Source organism: Annulohypoxylon maeteangense (assembly GCF_022496945.1).
Source record: "Annulohypoxylon maeteangense strain CBS 123835 unplaced genomic scaffold GGS22scaffold_3, whole genome shotgun sequence".
In the NCBI taxonomy this organism is placed as follows: Eukaryota; Fungi; Ascomycota; class Sordariomycetes; order Xylariales; family Hypoxylaceae; genus Annulohypoxylon; species Annulohypoxylon maeteangense.
Window position 1 is genome coordinate 1,267,221 of NW_025953250.1, and position 19,039 is coordinate 1,286,259.

Genomic DNA, 19,039 nt, shown 5'->3' on the forward strand with positions numbered 1-19,039 from the left:
GATAACGAATGAACGACCGTGAAAGACAAGCTATTAATCTACTGCAAAACATGAGGCGGGAAGAGAGGGAAGAAATAGAAAACAAAAAGATCAGCAGTTCTAGAAGCAGAGCAAGAACTCATTCGGAAAAGGGATCGAAAATCGGATCGCATCAACATCCCTCATACCGACAGGGCGGTTTAATTCGTCCCAGAATAGCTTGGAACTCCATAGCCAGTGGGATATGCCGGCGCTACCCCCCTGAATTCGTATTCTAGACCCACTTGCCGCTCAGCCTCAAATCTCAACCGAGAACAGCAAATCAAAGACGCAGGCATCTGCAGCTAGAGTCGGAACGATTGCGCGGACACACTGAAACGTAAAAGATAGTGCATGCCCAGCAGCTAGGTACGCTATCCAAAGTGATTTACACCCATCACACGAGCCGTTGAGCCGGTAAGTCGACCGTTGTTGTCTTACTATGTGCTCCTGTTCGTAAAATATCTCATGCTTCCACTGCTGCCCGACAGACATATACGAGTCTATTGCTTTCAATACGCTATTGGTTAACTTTCCGACTTGGCTCGACACCTGGACAACTTACCTGTAAGCTACCTGGCAGCCTGGCAGCCTGGCTACCTCCAAGAGGTAAGCTATGGCCCATAGGTGAACCTATGTTTTCCAAATTTAAACCATGATTGGCCCACATCGCCGGCGAGAGTGTTTACTTTTAAATTATCTCAGGGCGGTCGACCTTGGAATATCTCAGGAGAAAGTGGGGCCCTCCAAGATTGAAATCTTGATTTCTAGCGCAACTAAATATGCCGCCGTCTTGCTTCACACAGTGCTGTAGAAGGCTGTCGAAGGTCGCTAAAAATTGAAATTACACACTAGAGCAAGGGATTTGCTTCTAATATCATTTCCCCTAAAGAAACTTGTCTTGCGCGTCGTCAGAATTTAATTCAAGCTATTGACGGCGGACCATAAGAACAAATCCGCCAACCCGCCAATTCAATTAATGTATTGAAATGTATACAGTGTAATACAGTATAATAACGTACAGTCTTAAAGGTATTCCACACAGTGCCCTGAAACTTACAGGGCCCTATAGCGCTAAAAGTCCCTGTAACTTATAGGTGTTATAGCGCATAAGCTCCTTATAACTTATAGCCCTAAAGCTAGTGCCAGAGCCTTCTAAGGTTATAATTAATAATTCAACCTAGTCGAAACGAATTGAATCAATTGATTGATCTGATTCAATCGATCGATTCGAATCAGTTGAATGCGTACTTATTAATAGGTAGGTAAATAAGGATATACGCGTAATAGTTCAAAATGAGGGGTGTCACGTGACACCCACTGAGCCTCATCGGGTAAATGTCAACAGCGCGTATTATAAGTTTCATTGAATATTAACGTAGAGATACTGGTTTTGAATAAATAAAATATATATAAATAGAAAGATCTTTTAAAGCGCTTTTTAATGAACTTATTTAATTGACGAGCGATCGAAAATTGAAGCGTATAAGGGTATGCGAATTATAAGCTATACTAAAATACTATGTAAAAAAGCTATGCGCTATAACCCTTATAAGTTACAAGGCTTTCAGCGCCGTATAGCGCCATAACCCCCTGTAAGTTCCAGGGCACTGTGTGGAATATTTGTAAGACTGTACGCTATTATACTGTATTACACTGTATACATTTCAATACATTAATTGAATTGGCGGGTTGGCGGATTCGGCCTTATAGTCCACTCTACTATTTCTAAGAGGTATGTAGGTACCTAGGCGGGTACTTACTAGGTACCTACACAGGGCAAATTTTTTAATCAGCACCCGCTCAAGGAGATGATGTGAAAAACATAAACGATCACACGCATTTGTCCAAGTCCCCAGAAAACATATCCGATATGGTTACCTTAATTAAGCGAAGAGTTTACTTTAAACTACACCAAACCTTAATGTCTATATTAACCTAACCGCGTAAACTCAAAATGAGCCGCACTATATTGTAACGTCTAGTAGGTACTTATCAGGTAGTACCTCGGGAGGTAATTGTATCACAATCTTGACGAGCAAAATCCCATGGTTGTGCGATGTTCTGTGCTGTTCGCTTTCGGGGCGTTTGACACGCAGAGGATTTAGTAACCTATGATTCCCACCAGACTTCAGCACTGACGCATCAAACTTCAATCAGATTCATGCTCATCCTGAGCTGTACGAAAGAGTCGTGCGACAATCTAGTTTGCATGTTTATATATATGGCTCAGCATAACGAGAACCGCTGAATGAATCTGGTAAGTACCTTGAGTAAAATGGACTCTTGATATCCAACGAGAATCCAAGCACACCGAAGAAGTCAAGCAAGTCTACACCCCGCTACATTCGACACATTTCCCATGTTCAATCAATGAATCCGTTAATAGCAAAGGTATAACCACCAAATCCAAGAACAACTCAACGCTTACACCATGTGTGTTTATACGTTATGGATCATCTGGTGTCCACTTGGCCATCATGAAGTATTAAGATATCCTGGCGATTGGGACTACTGTAATGAAAGGCCGGGACAGTGTAATCTTCAACCAAGAGGCACAACTTATGTTATATCTAATTGTTACGGCCACTGGCTCGAGCGTGCGTTTCAGGCGAATGCTCCTACTTAGGTACTAGCCACTACCTGGCACCTACCTACTGAGAAGTAGGTAAGGTTGAGATTATAAGTTAAGGCTATATCCTTACATTATAGCCAGAGGAGGATTCTTCGTGCTAGTAGATATGATATCTGGAGTTGTTGTAAAAGAGAGTTGTTATGGGGCAATGGAGCATCCTCATCCAGGTAACTCAACCTGGATTTTCAACTTTCGTATTGAGCTCATCATCAATTAGATACTTGAATATAATGTTCCTTTAGCGACTTATAGCAAGGTCAAGGTTGTGTTGAGTCTTAAGATAAACCAACATAAGTACATTTGATACCCCTTTTCTAACATTCGCTTTCTCATTTTAGACGAAGGGTCGCTTGTATACTATCAAGAAAACGTCAAATGACCAAGTATGCTCTATTCAAACCCGAAAAACAACCTCATAAGCTCTTACATCCACAACCTTCAAACTCTAAAACCATCACTCCCTTTTTTCCACCTCCCCCAAGAAAGCACACTTATATATCCAATAACCTAAGCAGCAGCCTCCAGCTCCCTCGCCTTCACCAACTGCCTAAACGTCTGCGTCGCCGTATCCTTCAAAGTCCCATACTCCAGCCCCAGAACCCTCGTCGCCAAAGTCCCATCGATATGATACGCAGGAACCCACTCCCCCGTCTTCCCGACCGGCAGCCTCTTCGCCAGCTCCGGGTCCTCTCTAGCAAGATCAACCGCAGCTTGATACCTAAAGTCCTGACCAACCAGAAACCTCTTCCCCTCCGCCTCCGGCACCTCCAACGCACGCACATGCGCGGCCGCGACCTCGCGGGAGTCCGCGTACCCGCCGAAGTCGAAAGCGGGGACCGCGTCGCTGTCCACGATGACATTGAGCAGCTGCACGGACTCGCTGAGGGTCTTGGTGTCCCGCAGCTCGTGCGCGTACGGCCCGAACACCCACGGCGGACACACCGTTGCCAGCCCGAAGCTGATCTCGGCTTTATGCGCCGCGATCCAGTCCCACATCGCCTTCTCCGCGAGCGCCTTGCTCGCGCAATATGCGACCGTTCCTGTTGACGCAACGGCCTCCTCCCACGTCACCGGGTTCCAGTCTTTTTCGTCGTACGTGTACCCCTCCCTGGCACCCGTGCTCAGATCGTGGATGGCGGCGAATGAGCTCGTTGCTACGACTCTTTTAACTTTGCCCCCGCCATATCGTAACGCGGCTTCTAAGATCGAGGTTGCGCCTTTGATGGCTGGCTTTAATAGATCTCGTAGGGTGTCCTGTGGAGAGAGGTTGAAGGGCGAGGCGGAGTGCACGATGTGTGTGATGGAGCCGTCGGCGAAGGCGGCCTCATAGGCTTCGGGTGTCGTCATATCTACTACGATGGCGCTGGACAGGGATGTTGCGAAGGATGGGAAGCGGGCGATGGTGCGGGCGGCCGAGGAGGCGGAACGCGCGGTTAGACGTACCGCGAATCCCGATTCGAGCGCCTCGCGGATGATTTGCCCGCCGACGAAGCCGCCGCCGCCGGTGACGAGGATGGTGCCTTTAGTTTGGGCGGCCATTGCTAATTTTAAGAGTTTAAATAGGTGAAAGGTGTTGTTGAGTGCCTAGGTAGGTAGTAACGAGATGTCTTGAAGAAATAAACTCTTGGGGTTATGGAAACGGTGGTCGAGAGGGTGTTCTATATATGCGTTCTCGTTGAGGAATTCGCGCAGTATGCACTCCAATAGTTATTGCTCGCAGATTATTGCCTGGTTCAAGCTCTTATGCGTATAACCTATGAAGTCTCTGTATTGCTGATGCCTCTGCGTCTGATCAAACAGCTTCCTTGACAGTGACGGTTCCCGTGGTCATATATACTCGCAGCATAACTTCATATGTGGAGAAAATGGCGCTAGAACTGACGTAGTCTATAGTCTGTCATCTGCAAGAAGGTTGACGATAGAACGCTGTCGAAATCACCCAACGTCTCCATGCAGCCATGATCGGGGGTAAAGTAAACCAGGATCTCTAGACCTATCTCCACAACCACATCACATAGACAGACATCCGTACCGCTAACATTTCGCCGGGACTCATCGGTTGAGCAAATTTATTCTGGCATGGTCCGACCGGGTCTCCGAAACAGTAGCCATTATCGGCGTTTGGCGTATATGGCTGGCATCATGAGTAATGTCGAGGAGCAACATACATCAATGACGGAGTTTGGCTTAACCTACATGGGAAATTTCCAGCGAGGAAACCGTTTTCCCCGAGAGATAGCCGGTCTATGGGCGTAGTCGGAGGAGATAGCACATGTCCCAATGCCGCCAGTCTAAAATATGACCGCATGTGAAATAGTAAGGTGGGTAAACGAGATTACTACGTATTTTTCTTTCTGAGAATCGGAGAGGAGACCGACCTGCCGTTTCGGCGATTCGTCGCTATATCCGATAAGTTTCATATGGTGGTTCTTATTCTCACCCCTGTCTCCGATATTCGCCTATATCTAGATGAGGCTCAGTGGCTCAAGCACATGGATAGTACCTATCCGCGAAAAACAAGGTTCCAAAAATAGTTGTAATATCTCGCTTTAGTAGTCAAGACTTAGTAAACAAGGTTAACGCCAAGTCCATGGATGCTTTCGAACAACCAATACAGATACCTGTACACGCTTATACATTATATACACCACATCCTACTTCCAACGTCTTTCTCGCGTACGCGTCTATCCTGTGTGATCTGCTCGAATCAGTACTGGCAAATTCTCGAAGCGGTAGAGAGGAAACACTGTAGCGACAAAGTGTTAACTTGCCTGCAAGAATAGCACTAACTCCGTGGCTCCAATAAACCTGAAGGTATTATGAGCCCCCATTATCTGGATGACTCTCATTTCCGATTCAATCCCACTCAGTCTAACGCCCGTGTTCATCAATCAGCCTTGGGCCTCTAGATATACCAGCCCTGCCGCTGTTACTTCCATATATCATCTCTATGAGCTTGGTTTTCTGCCTAGAGCGTACACCCTCCAGGTATATGCCTACATCTTCGAGGCCCTTAATCTGCTCATCAACCGTGAGCGTACTAGAGTTGATGCTTCTTACTAGCGGCGAGACGAGTTTTCTTCTCAAAATCTCGAGGTTCGCCTTAAGGCTGAGTAGCTTGCCGTTATGCTCTAGTAGGACCCCTTTGTTTCGTACTGTCCTCTCGCGTACGTTCTGAAGTAGATCGCGGTTTCGCTCGTATTTCTTGACCTCGCTAGCCTTTGGCCCTAGGATACGCGTCCATAGCGACGAAAGGAAATCAGCGTGCTCCTCGTCTTGCTGCGACGATTCGCGCACCACGACGCGCGCTAGGTTTAAGAATTGCCGATCTATAGCTTCGAAAAGACCAAAGAGCGCTAGTGAATGCTGTAGCTCGTTCTCGATAGCTTCTTCAAGAACCGACAAGAATTCCGTGAATGTGCGTTGCAGGGTAGTGCGAGTCCTCTGCGGGTGCGACATACCAAACATCGCTGTCGCTACATTGCCTAATTGTGTAGGCATTCCCGTGGTTGGGTTTTCGAAAATTCCGATCGCGCAAAACACGTTGTGGATGTTGGCGAATGCTATGGAAAGAGGCGGGCTTCGAACATCTTGCAATTGAGCTAATTCGCGTCGCGCCCAGTCCATCACAATCAATATGCTATCGATATCACCATCGACGCTTGCGAAAAATTTGGTAAGCTCGATGGCTAAGGTTTTTAAATTATCCGATAGATCATCAAGGGACTTGGTAATGATGGGCGCGGATGTCATGTTACTTAATCGCACGCTCTCTCCAAGATCCCATACCGCAATTCCAGTCGCTTGAAGATCTCCAACTTGGTTGACACCATTCTCCGAGTAGTAGATCAAAGGTTCGAAGGAGCGCGCAATGCCGGCTACCTTGACTAAATCAGGCGATGGACGCGGCGGGACAGGTTGGAATAATGACCTGATTGCGGTCGTGGATAGAATCGCAACAAGGACTGAGAGGATAATGTTCCCCCATGACTTGGTAATCATTTTGGTCCTATCTCGTATGAAATTCACAGCGGCCTCGATGGGCTCTGTCCGTTGCTGAATATCGGCACGTAGTGCTAACCGGATATCTATGTTGAAGTTAGCATCCCTGCCTGACCAGACCCATTAATGCCTAAACGTACAGTTGTCACTGGCGATATCGGGCGACATGGACACGATCGCGTTAGTTCCCCGATTTAAATTCCTAGCTGAAGGCGGCTCGCTCTTTGTCTTAACGAGAGTATCATCTTCATTGGGTGCGCCGGGTTCCGGCGTAACCCCCTTTTCAGGGCTTAGGCTTCCTGTGGGCAAACGTGTCCTACGCGCTGCCTCAAAGATGTCATTCTGAAAGATGCTATTGTTGTGATTGGTGTTCATGCGCCGCGGTTGCTCGAAACGTCCCAGAATATCCCTACTCTCGCGCCAATTGCCATACCACCGATCGCCGTTCTCGAGCCTCCTCCATGCCGGAGGGCTATAATTACCGTTGGACAGAGACGCTTCGTCTAGGTTGTCGTCGCTCTCGTCTTGTAGGTCGTGGTCCTCGTCCGAGAAGCCAAAGCCTGAGTGGGCTGCTGGGTACTCGAACGGTCTCTGCAGTGGAGGAGACATCGGAGTTGCGAAGTTTCTCTCGTCTATGCTGGCGTCTGAATATAGGGACGATGTCATGCTCTTCCGGGAGCTGGGTGCTGGGACCTTCAATAGCAAGTCTGCTCGAGTTTGGATTTGGATCTGGTGTTGGGCTTGGGAGCGCTGGTCTGGCACGTAGGGAAAAGAATGAGCGCAAAGTTCGAGTTGACGTTAACGTTTGGTGTTGACTTGGAGTCTGTCGAGTTAGTTTAACAAGGGACTTTTCCAAATCAAATTCAGAGTCCGGCGCAGGCAATGCTGGCAAGGCCTTGTGGCGTCGCTGTTGTTCAATCGCTGATCGTTGTGGCACGATTGAAGAGGTCCTAAAGGAAAGACGAGGGAAACGTTTGGGTACAAAGTTCCTCAGCGGTATATGACCCACGGAGACAAGATATGTGTAAATGAAGACAAATGTGAAAGCTAAGGCGGCGAGGAATGTACTAGGAGCAATTGTGATGCTGAAAAGTGATATATGAGTATGAGTCTCAACGGACACCAGAGGTTGCATCGAGATCGGAAACGACCGACCAGTCAAGGTCAAGGTCTACAGGTCGTTTCGAGTCTTGGCTATTCACTCTTGTCTCAAGAGTTATAATATGGTGAAGACTCTGAGCGACGCCTAGAAGACTGGGTTGAGAGGTTAAGCCGAAGTAGAAACAGAAGTGGAAGTGGAAGTAGAAGTACAGGTATAACGATAGAGGTATGGAAGTGTAAGTTAAGAATAGGTAGGTAAGCTCAATATTAGGTTAACACTGGGAATTCAAGTCGCAGGTACCCGACCCGACTTGATTCTGTGATGTAGATCGTCGATAAAGTTTGCGCGTTTGTAAAACGGACCGGTAACAAGCTCAAGGGCTATGTATGAGTGAATGCACCTGGCCTAGCTACCCATATCCGTTGATGTATGACCTTGCGATTGCGATTGCGATCTTATCATACGATATCGTTGCGCAAACAAGATCTATGAGTGGGTAGATTAATTGACACACTCCAACAACAAGTGACAACTTCTCAAGGCGATGGGCTCAATAAAATAATCCAAAAATGAATGCGCTCAAGAAGTTTCAAAGCGCAATCAGGTTGATCGGCGAAGAGAACAATCATTCGTATAAGGAGTTGTTAAGAAGGAAGTAGATGGACAGGAGTGCGAAATTGAGAGGCTGGGAAACTCTGCACCATCTCAACTTTCCCAAGGTTCTCCAGCTCGTTCCTTCTCACTCTACCACTTAAAGTACCCCCCACCTTCGGGAAGTCGCAGTAGGTTCTCTGGGAGCCAATAGTTTTGCTTCGTTTGGGTCAGTGTAGGACAGACCCAATGCAAGGGTCGATACTTCCAAGCTATATAACAGCCTGTTTTAGGAATGGACCAAAAAGGGGGTTTTCTTTTGGAAGCCTCGGAAGCTCTTGCTCACGAAATGTCTGATCAAGTCTCACCTCGATGACTACCATGGTGACTTTATCATTGTAGATAGTGAGACAGTGATTCATATTGTTTCTGCCCTTTCCTTCCTTCTCCCTCGATCCCCTCGTTCCCTAGTCGAAGTAGCGTTTGGCTAAAACAAGGTCATGAGTGGTTTAGCCAATCATATCGAGATACTATTCATACCTAACCTATGAGTTGTCTTGAATTTAAGTGCTTGCATGAACGAATCATCGTTCGATGACAATCACCAATCAGAACTCAGGGTTACTCCGAACTGCAAGCACTTAACGCGTTTTGAAAACAAACTACGAGAGTCAGACACGATGTCATCAATAAACACTCGGCTCGCGCGTTCTTATCATCGGTAAAAGTCGCAAACTCCAGTATCTGCTGACCTGTCCAGTATGTATCTGCAAAGAGGTTGTGAGATTTGCATATATGTGCAGGTAATTATACTACCTAGTAGGTAATTACTCTGCCAAAGATGTGAAGGTACCCCGCACGTTGTCGCATGTCGCAGTATTAAATCTTATCGTGTTCCTACCTATGCATTTAGCTTATCACCCCGCAGATGGATAGCCCTGGCCTGCCCTGCTTGGCCACTTTCTACTACCGACGGATATGCCCAGGTATCCACTTCTAATTAGTTGAAGAATTTACTACCTAGGTACTTCTTACAAGGCGCAATATAGTGCGATACAACAATGTGTTATTAAATGGCCAGCTGGATATTCTACGATTATAAAGTATTTTATGATTCATCAAAATGGGGAAAATGGAATTGACATGATGTTATCGCTATCGTCGCTGCTTGAAATCAATGAACCGGCTCCGAAGAGAAAAATAGATAACTTCATAACCTCATAAGAACCATCCTAGTGAATATCCTGCTTAGGAAGTGCATACCCCTAAGTGCGAGTTCACACCATCGCCATCTGCGTATTACGTACATTGCATCGAATAGCACGTGTCTAAATCTCCTATCTCTACGCACTGGGCATTTGGTTCTGGACAGTCAATGCAAGCTCATGGACGCGTTTGGCATTGTTGTTACTCCGCTTTTAGGATGACAGGGCATCATTCCTATCGCCTACAAGATACGCGTCCACACGATTACCGTTGCCGAAGGGTTCCTCGCTAGTCAACCCTTGCGGTTTCAAGACTTCGTGCCGATGGATTGGCCAGGTTATTGACTTGCTTCATCGGCGGTGGTTGATATTTGCTCTTTTTCCGCAATCGTTTGCGTGCGACCATGACTGGGACGGAGCTCTTAGTCACTAAATAGTTCGAGAAAGACCCTAGAAGTGTGCTGTAAAGTCGTATTAGTACCGTGTTCATCTTCTAATTGGATGGTTTGAAAGTTGACTTACCCCTTTAAAGCGCTTCTGCCACGGCTGCCCAAAATGACCAACGTCGGATTCAAGATATCGATCACCTCCGTTATTAAATGTTTGGGATTTTTGCAATGAATCACTTCCACGATCACTCGGACTTGTAATTGCGTCTTTCGGAGAAGCTTCGAAACTCGTTCGGTAATGTCCAGCACAGCTCGGTCCCTTTCTTCCTGCAACCTACTCTTGCCCCGAGCACTAGGCGCCGGAGACGGGTTGTTACTGCTACTAACGTCGATAGCTCGTATGTGTGGCGACATCGAAGACCCTTGCATCTTAAACGGACCGGGACTGGCTGTACGATTCTGTGGCCTGGTTGACATGCTCTTAGAGATGGCACTAATAGCCATTGCCTGCTCCTTCATCGCCTTAGGTTCGTCAGGTACCATATTAGCCGCATCGACTGATCCACTCGCTTCTTCATCCATACAGTACATCGCTATTAGCGTATCGCCGTCGCGAAGCACTGTCCCAATAGCCCATTCTAGGGCATGTGTTGATTCGTCACTCAAGTCTGTCGCTACTAAATATTTACGGAGACGACGGTGCTCTTCTTCTGCTTCTCGTTGTATTTTGTTAAATTCACCGCGATAGAGAATCCGTAGAGTGCGATGGACTTCGGGCGTAGAAAGAATCGGTGTTAATGATAATTGCAACCTTTGCGCAGCTCTAATAGCATCGACATCGGCATCCAATTCTGGATCAATGGGGGTCTGGGTTCCAGACATAGGGTCTTGGTCAAAGCTTGTCGATGGTTGAACCACGCTCTTGCTTTGTCTCCCCTTCTCGCCAGTGGGTCCCGTGACTGTAATTTCGGGTTCATCGAAAAGTGATCTATACTGTGGCTGAGTGGCATTGACATGTTTTCCTAGCCATATCGTTAGATGTTGGTCATAAGGAGTTTATTCTGTAGGGAGTAACAAACTCACGTTCATCTTCAATCGCAGCAAGTAGACTTTTTGCTGCTGTAGTTCCGTCATCAGGAGATGACTGGTCTCGTGACTCGGCTCGTGTGGTTAGTTTTCTACCCCTATGCAATTCCTCATCAGAAGAGTTTGCAACATCGTCGTCACTCTCGTCAGGTAGTAGTTCTCCATATGGACTTAGATTATCTTTCTCTATTCTTCCATGCCCCTCGCTCTCTTGTCTTTTGCGAGCTAATGAGGCTAAGGTCGAACCACCGTAGAGCAAATTAGCGTCTGAGAGCTTCCTGTAAGCATTATTCATATCCATCACTTGTCCATTGTTTAGCGTGATGACCTCCTGTTGTTGATTGCGCCCCGATGGATTTCCAAATGGTGAATTGGACCGCAGATTGAAACGATTGTTAGGCGATTTAGACTTATTGTTTTTTCTAGGGAAGCGATTGTGATCGCCGGGGAGTACTAAGTTAGACAAGTCGGCTCCACGAAGTGCTTCGCCTATGGAGGAATTAGGTCGCATAGTACTAGCCGAACCACGCTTTACTGGTAAAGCTTGTCCAACATTAGTTGGTAGGATATCGTGAAATTTGTAAGCAGACGTCGGGTCATTGTTTCTCGTGTTTGATAGGCTCATAGGAGGTGGTGACCTGGGATTCAAATCCAAGACAGGATTCGAGGCAGCATCAGACATGCTTCTATTACGGCTTGAATTATCCGATGCTAGAGCCTTATAAGATAGCGTCGGGGATGTGTGCGTACTTGTCGGTACGTTTGTAGAGGGGCTGGTTATGTCTAGCATGCTTCGTAATTGCGGGAGCGGACGAGTGTCGATATCCAACATGCTACGAACTGGGGCTTGCGGCTGCGGGCTCCGAGGCGCATTTGTAAACCTATCGCCAATGTCCAGCATGCTTCGCACGGGTGATCGAGGGCTCGTAAAAGGTGAAGGGGATCGGTGGTCGACAGACGCAGGCCTCCGAGGCTGCATCGCGATGAGGTTTTCGACCTCCTTCCGCTCCTCCTCAAGCGCCGCCTCAAGCGACATGAGCTTCCTGTTGGACATAATGAAGTCGTGGTAAAAAGCGATTCCTGGTAGGAGCGAGGGAGTGCAGACTCGATTAGAATATAGAATCGTCAATTCGTGAGTCGAAGTTCGAAGAAACTATGTCGAGAGGCAACCTCGTATAAGTTAGATCGTGACTAACTTGCTGGAGGAGCAGACTTTGCAGACTTTGGGTATCAGCGGGAAACCCAGTTGGGTATTTGATGAGTTTTCAGGGTTGTATGCTGGTTTAGTGTACTTCGTAGAGGCACGGTTAATCGAGAAACGCCAGGTTGGTGCTATCGTGGAATAATAGTCGGGCGTCTTCGATGTAGACGGAATATGATCATCGTGTGTTTAAAAAGACCCTTTTCGTTTCTGTTTTCTTATCTCAACCTGGACCTAGACCCCTCGGCTCATGGCTACCAGCCAAAGATTTAGGGGTTTTTAAGTTCAGGCAGGCGCTAAGATGGGGAATTGGTCGACAGTAGAGGAAAAGAATGACGGAAGCGAAAGAGTCGTCGTATTTGAGAGAAGATGTGGGTCCTAGCGTAGGATCTTCAATATCCCAGGGAAAGAAGAGAATTCAATATTCTGGGGATATTCTGGAAACGAACACAGTGCTCATTGAGAGCTATGTAGGTACCTATGCCACAGAGGTCACAGAGTTCAAGCTAGTATGGCTGTATGGATGAGTCTGAGTAACAAGTACTACGTAAAAACGGAACTCGGAACGGGGAGGCCTCACTGCCTTGTTCGCCAAGACCGTTAGGTGCAAGAAAAAAAAAGAGGTCAATGGTATGAACCTGACTTGATGACCGCGATGATTTAAAAGGGAGGGGGGTCAAGTCTAGAAGGAATTGGATGTTAGGAGATGGGGAACTGGCAGAATTAGTCGCCGGTCGCAGGTTGCAAAGGTGGAACCCAAGACTAGGTGATTTTTGTCTCTTTTGGTTGGTTCGGTGTTTTTAGGTCGTTTCTTAATAGTAATGAGAATTACAGAGTAGACTTTTCTATTTTCTAACTTGTGTCCTTTATTGTTCTTCGAATGCGACGTTGGAAGTTGTTCCTTAACAATAGCGGAAAAAATTGGATAGCAAATGTAGAACACCTTACTAAAAAGCATAAGTCCACTTGTGTAAAATATAATGGGTACATAGAGTGCATATGTACCTATGTAATGTACATATGTAGCCAATGCATAATTCGGGTGGTTTAGGATGGCACAATGAAAAGTACTTCAATACTTTTATCCGGGTGCCCAATTTGTCACATCTACGCCCAATATGAAGTACCGAATACTTCATAGCCTATGCGACATCCGATCTTAGCATAAGATCACCCTATCAGACGATTCTAATAACATTGAAGTCCTTGAAGTCAGGTACTACCTGCCAACCACACATTTCCAACTCTATGCATCAAAGGCTTGTCATCAGAGCATTGGCGTCGCTCCTTCGATTATACGTACCTAGCTAAGTGTTTTATACGTGGCATTACTATCAGTACCTAGTATAGAAGCCGTCTTCTTTCTCCTAGATATATCTTGGAATCACTTCTGAGAAAATCATCAACTCCCGTCCCACGTCGGGCATTTCCGGCTCATCGCTTCAAACAGGTACGCATAGCGTACGGAATACCAGGTAGGTAAGCAATGCAGATTGTTTGTTGTTTGTACGTATGACTGGCCTTAGCTCTAAAGGGGTGTCGAAGAATAAGAACAAAACGAGGTACATCAATAATCGAAGAATTATCGCGGGAAAAGGTCATCTTATCTAAACGCAAACAGTGCGTTGCATTTCGTTTACATTACACAACATGAAGGTGCAATAACATACGTCTCTATATCTATATGTCCGTCGTCCTGCATACATGTAGGCAAGGGGGATTTGGAGAAGATAGAGAAAGGGACATCTCATTTCTTGAGGTAATGGGAAATGTAATAGTTGGTTAAACTTCCTTTGGCTGAAGATAATCGTCTTGGCAGATATAACAACTATCTCCGCCTAACACCCTTAAAGCTGACAATCCCTACGGCGTCAGCGTCACTGCTCATTTTCCACTCACCTAGTCCCATACCTTCGTCATCCCCTCGGTCATGTGTTCAGAGTGTTACATGCCTACCTATAATGTCGCGTGGTCTTTTATTCTTGATAGCCGCAGACTACCACGTCGTGAGATCCTGTAACTTAATCCGTATTTATTAAGGTTGCTAGTCAGATAGTACCTAGGTAATTCATGATTTCAGCCTCCGCATCCGCTTATAGCGCGGCGCGGATACCGGCATAGGTATTCCGTGCAGCGTAGCGGCGGCTGCTCCCAACTCGCTTCCGTCAAACAACCCACCCTGCAGGTGTGGTGTGACAAATACTTGGATTGAGATAGGTGTATCTACACGTATACTGCTACCTACCTTTTGCATCTTTGCTTCGATAGGTAGCTGAGGAAATTATCATAACTTTATTACGTTGTAGGATAGGTAGGTGTCTATCATATAATTAGGAACGATCAAGTCCACCCGAGAGGATTGTGCAAAGCAATTTTTTCATTATCAGAAGTTCCTATTTAGAATAACCTCTGCTTCATTCTGAGATGTGTCCTATCGGCAACCTGAAGGGGGGTATTGTATCAGAATCATTGGTGCCGCCAGATTTCCGTTCGGTGCCAGGCTACTTTACCACGAGGCTGACCGACTGTGACCACGAACGCCTGATGACCGAAACCCTGGCATCCGGCCAGTGAGTGCTCTGAGTGAGGAGCAAATAGTCTATCAATACATGCAAATAGTACGTGAAGAGTGTCCCTCAAGTCGGATACTAGATACAATAGCATCTAGACATTGAAAAGATCCATTCCGGCGTAAAGGACATGAGGGACATGAGGGTCGTAGAAGGCATAAAGGGTGAGATGCGGGAAGGAATGCAGAAATCAATACCGGATCGTCCGTACCTGGACGCATAACCACCAACGTCATAACTTTTCCGATACCCGTCGTTAAAAAGAAAAACCGAACCCCCAAATCGTCAAAGTGTTAGGGAATTTCGGAGAGGACTGAGGACGAAAAGTTCGTCGAGGAAGTCGCGAAGAGTACAGCATATGCACCATCACTTATGCCTTCTCCTCGACTTTGTCATCCTTCTTTCCAGCATCGCCATCGGGACCCACTTGAGCCTTCACGTACTCGTCGTAAACAGCCATGGCCTCATCAACCTTGGCTCTCAGTGCACCATCATCGTCGATACTGCAAAATATTAGCAACGTCGCAAATAAAAAGGGTTAATTGTATCCAACTTACAGATTGACAAGCTCAGAGTTGTCCATTTCCAGAAGCATACCCGTAATTTTGCCTGCCAGATCGGGTTGGATAGCCGAAATCTTGGGAAAGATTATTTCACCAAGCATCTGCTTCTGCTGCTGAGGGTTGCTAGACTGAGCCTGCAGCTGCGAGTGCAGAAGTGAGGTGGGGGTCAAGTCCTGCTGCAAGTTGGGAGTGCTGTTGGCTTGCTGGTTAGGAATACCTCGTCCACCTTGAGGGGGGAACTGCCCTCCCTGGCCATTGCGCTGGTTAACTCCGCCGCGACCAGCAGAGCCGCCTTGTCGCGAGTTAGGCGGATAACCGGGAAGTCCGCCTGGACCGCCGGGCATACCCAAGTTGGCTGGCATTCCTTGAATAGGTCCACGGCCGGCCGGAACACCTCGACCACCTCCGAGAGTAGCCTGCTGTACCTGCGCCATGGTAGCCATAAACTGCGGAGTGCCAGGCTGGCCGTACGGTCCACTGGGCGGGAACTGTCCGGGCAAGTACATGTTGGGAGGAAGTTGTGGCATGGGGCCACCGCGACCACCTTGAGGGCCTCCGTAGGCGTTAGGGTTAAACTGACCAGGACGACCACCCTGGGCACCTGGGATTCCCATTCCAGGGAACGGCATGCCACGGCCGCCTTGAGGAGGGAAGCCTGGCTGCTGGCCAGGAGGATAAAAGACAGGAGGTTGCATGTACTGCTGGGGCATGCCGGCCGCGGCCGCAGCTTGCTGCATTCGAAGTTGGTTGCGAGCTTGGATACTAGCCTCAAGCTGGCTCTTACGAACATCTTTTCGCTGAGCAAGTGCGACGTATAGAGGCTTGTTGTTGATCATGCGCTGGTTCATGTCACCCACAGCCTTCGTCGCATCGTCGGGGTTTGCGAAGCAAACAAAACCGAAGCCCTTGCTCTTTCCAAGCCTCTTGTCGGACTTCTTGTCCTTCTTCTCGCCATCATCTTTCTCCTCGTCTCCAGAATCCTTCTGGTTCTCCTTGTCCTTTCCTTCTTTGTCATCATCAGACTCGCTGAGACTGTCTCGCATTACTTTCGCAGAGGTGATGGGTCCGAATTCCGAGAACATCTGGCGCAACTTGTCGTCATCGACTTCGTCATCTAGGTTCTTAATGTAAAGGTTGACACCTTGATACTTGTTGGCCTTCTCCTGGCGGGCGGCTTCGTAGGATTTACGAAGCTCTTCCTCGCGCTCGTGCTTCTTCTGCGCGCGACCGACGTACAAGTCCTGTCCATGGAAATCATTGTTGTTTAGCTCGTCGACCGCCTTAGCAGCACTTTCATGGGTGGTAAAGTTAACGAAGCCGAAACCGCGAGACTTGCCCTCTTGGTCACGGGCCAGGGAAGAGGAAGTGACATCTCCGTACTTCTCGAAGAGCTCGCGGAATTCGTCATCAGTCACGTCAGGCTGGATGTTTTTGACGTAGACATTAGTGAAGTTAGCCTTCATCTCTTCGAACTTGCTTTGGCGGTCCTTCTTGGGGATGTGGTGGCCGACGTAGACCTTCTTCTCGTTAAGCAACATTCCATTGACGTGCTTGATGGCCTGTGCAGCGGCTTCGTCTGTCTCGTAATGCACGAAACCGTATCCCTTAGAGTTTCCCTGCTCATCCTGGGCGACTTTGCAGCTGAGAATGTTGCCGAAAGCGGCAAAGGTGTCGTGGAGGGCCTTGTTGTCGATGGCGGCATCGAGGTTCTTGATGAAGATGTTACCCTGTCCGCTCTTGCGCAAGTTGGGGTCACGTTGAGACCACATAATGCGGCAAGGACGACCCTTGATCTGGGTGTAGTTCAACTCTTCGAGGGCGCGTTCGCCGTCGGCGGTCGTGTTGTAGTTGACGTAAGCATAGCCGAGGGAGCGGCGAGTAACAGCATCGCGGCAAACGCGAATCGAGGCAACAGAACCTATCTGGGAGAACAGCTCGAAAAGCATAGCCTCAGTGACGGAGGGGTCAAGTTCGCCAACGTAGAGAGAAGCAGATGCGGCGGGGTGAGGGGTTTGAGCGGAGCTGGGCGTGGCACCAGCAGCATCGCCTTCGTCGCCCTGGGCGTCGGGGGCGACATTGGTGTTGATAGCGGTAGGCTTAGCATCACCACCATTAAGAGAGGTGTTGCCGAGGTCAGCGGCGAGCTGGTCAACAGCGCCGGATGCAGTAGGGCCAGACATTACGACGAGTGTAATTGACTAAAGCTCGCGAGGGAAAGGTCAGTATGATTCAAATGATGAAAAAGTAGGAGAATGGTGTATAGATTGGTTGGTTGGTGGGTTATCTTTGTTGGATGCGAAGTGCGAAAATACCAGGTACAAAGATTGCGCCTAACAATCAATTCGCGGGGAGGAAGGAGGGGAGAAATTAGAGATGCGCACCAGGCAATTAAGATAAGTCGCAAAGGTATTATGTTCTCGTGATCAAGGGCAAATGATCTCGAGAGAATGAAAATCTGTCGGACAAAGATAGTCGTCAAGACTTCAAAGAAGGATGATGCTGATGATGATCAAGAAGCCTAAGAGTACTCGAGCTTCAAGCTGACACTGGAAGATGGAAGAGAATGAATAGGTCGTATGAATTTTACGATGGTGCCTATTCAAAGGGGAAAAGTAAGAAGGGAAGATGTTCGTGGTCGGGATAGATGAAGTGAGTATGAAGTTTGATAGTAGGAGGCGAATTTTTTATAGTTTTCCGAATTTTTTTGGTGTTTTGGGATGTGAATGAATTTGGCGAGAACAGAGATGAAGTACGAACTATGAAGATCGTACTAAACAACTGAATCTCTTTTTTGTTTTTTTTTTCTGTGAAAAATTTGGGTGACGAGTTGGCGGATAAAGTTGTCAAGTCGTTGGGAAGAAAAAAAAAGAAGAAGGAAGAAGAGGGTCCAGGTCCTCTTTTGACAGATCTTGAAGATTTTTTGTGCCTGCCTTTTGGTTTCTGGTTGCGATGAACCACACAAAAAATTTCAACCATAAAAAGTGGACCGCCACCTTAGCTACAGTTGGTACCTAGTGCCTCGTACCTGCCCAGGTATTATTACTCTACCCCTCAGCCAATTTTATTCCTAAGGCGATATAGTTTAGATAGCTGGGTACAGACGAAATACCTTGCGTGCCATGTAGACGCCAATCAAATAGACGAGATATGCAGTAATCAGTACCTATCACAGAGGCTCGGGAAGGAGAAATCGATGCAGTGGAACTACGACTAGGACAGCTTGAACATTTGAGTGCACCAGGTGAGCTGGTAGGCGGGCAAGGCAAGTGCATTGATTACATTTCATCGTACCAAGAACATACGTATTCATTTACTAGGTACTACTAGGTATGTATCCATAGACGTTTTATGCTTTACATAGGTAATTATGTTCAATGTTAGCAAGGCGGTAGAAGTGTGTAGGTAGCAAACTTTGAGACAACATAGTTACCTACTTCAATGTTGAATTAATTTTTTTATATTATTAAGAAAACTTTATTAACACTGTATATAAACTTTAGCCTCTGTGATAAATTAGAAGAATGCCAGTCCGGCCAGGGATTGACTTCTGAGGTGTCTAATTCTAGCGTTACGTATATATCTAAATATGAATACTCACAAGTTTCCTTATAATCGCAACAAAATATAAAACAATTATAGAGCTCTTATATCTTAGCAAATCTTAATAAATTCCTCAT

The 19,039-nt window shown here is 47.1% G+C and overlaps 4 protein-coding genes across 4 annotated transcripts; all 4 read right to left on the minus strand.

Annotated features, from left to right (window-relative positions):
- Positions 1-2,899: 2,899 nt before the first annotated feature.
- On the minus strand, positions 2,900-4,837 carry GGS22DRAFT_154991 (NAD(P)-binding protein). The gene has a single exon (XM_047960126.1). The coding sequence runs from the start codon at positions 4,190-4,192 to the stop codon at positions 3,161-3,163; it is 1,032 nt and encodes a 343-aa protein (XP_047821893.1). The 5' UTR covers positions 4,193-4,837; the 3' UTR covers positions 2,900-3,160.
- Positions 4,838-5,524: 687 nt separating this feature from the next.
- Positions 5,525-7,790, minus strand: GGS22DRAFT_185440 (uncharacterized protein; the record flags this gene model as incomplete). The annotated part of the gene is made up of 3 exons (XM_047964326.1): positions 5,525-6,741; positions 6,796-7,410; positions 7,472-7,790. 3 exons carry the CDS (start codon positions 7,788-7,790, stop codon positions 5,525-5,527), a joined length of 2,151 nt encoding a protein of 716 aa, XP_047821894.1.
- Positions 7,791-9,707: 1,917 nt separating this feature from the next.
- On the minus strand, positions 9,708-12,321 carry GGS22DRAFT_92893 (uncharacterized protein). The gene is made up of 3 exons (XM_047968442.1): positions 11,026-12,321; positions 10,076-10,964; positions 9,708-10,014 (listed from the first exon to the last, which is right to left on the minus strand). Exons 1-3 carry the CDS (start codon positions 12,080-12,082, stop codon positions 9,843-9,845), a joined length of 2,118 nt encoding a protein of 705 aa, XP_047821895.1. The 5' UTR covers positions 12,083-12,321; the 3' UTR covers positions 9,708-9,842.
- Positions 12,322-15,031: 2,710 nt separating this feature from the next.
- Positions 15,032-17,841, minus strand: GGS22DRAFT_92913 (polyadenylate binding protein). Its single transcript, XM_047968443.1, has 3 exons — positions 17,744-17,841; positions 15,357-17,560; positions 15,032-15,302 (listed from the first exon to the last, which is right to left on the minus strand). The coding sequence occupies exons 2-3, from the start codon at positions 17,540-17,542 to the stop codon at positions 15,170-15,172; spliced, it is 2,319 nt and encodes a 772-aa protein (XP_047821896.1). The 5' UTR covers positions 17,543-17,560; positions 17,744-17,841; the 3' UTR covers positions 15,032-15,169.
- Between the last annotated feature and the right edge of the window lie 1,198 nt (positions 17,842-19,039).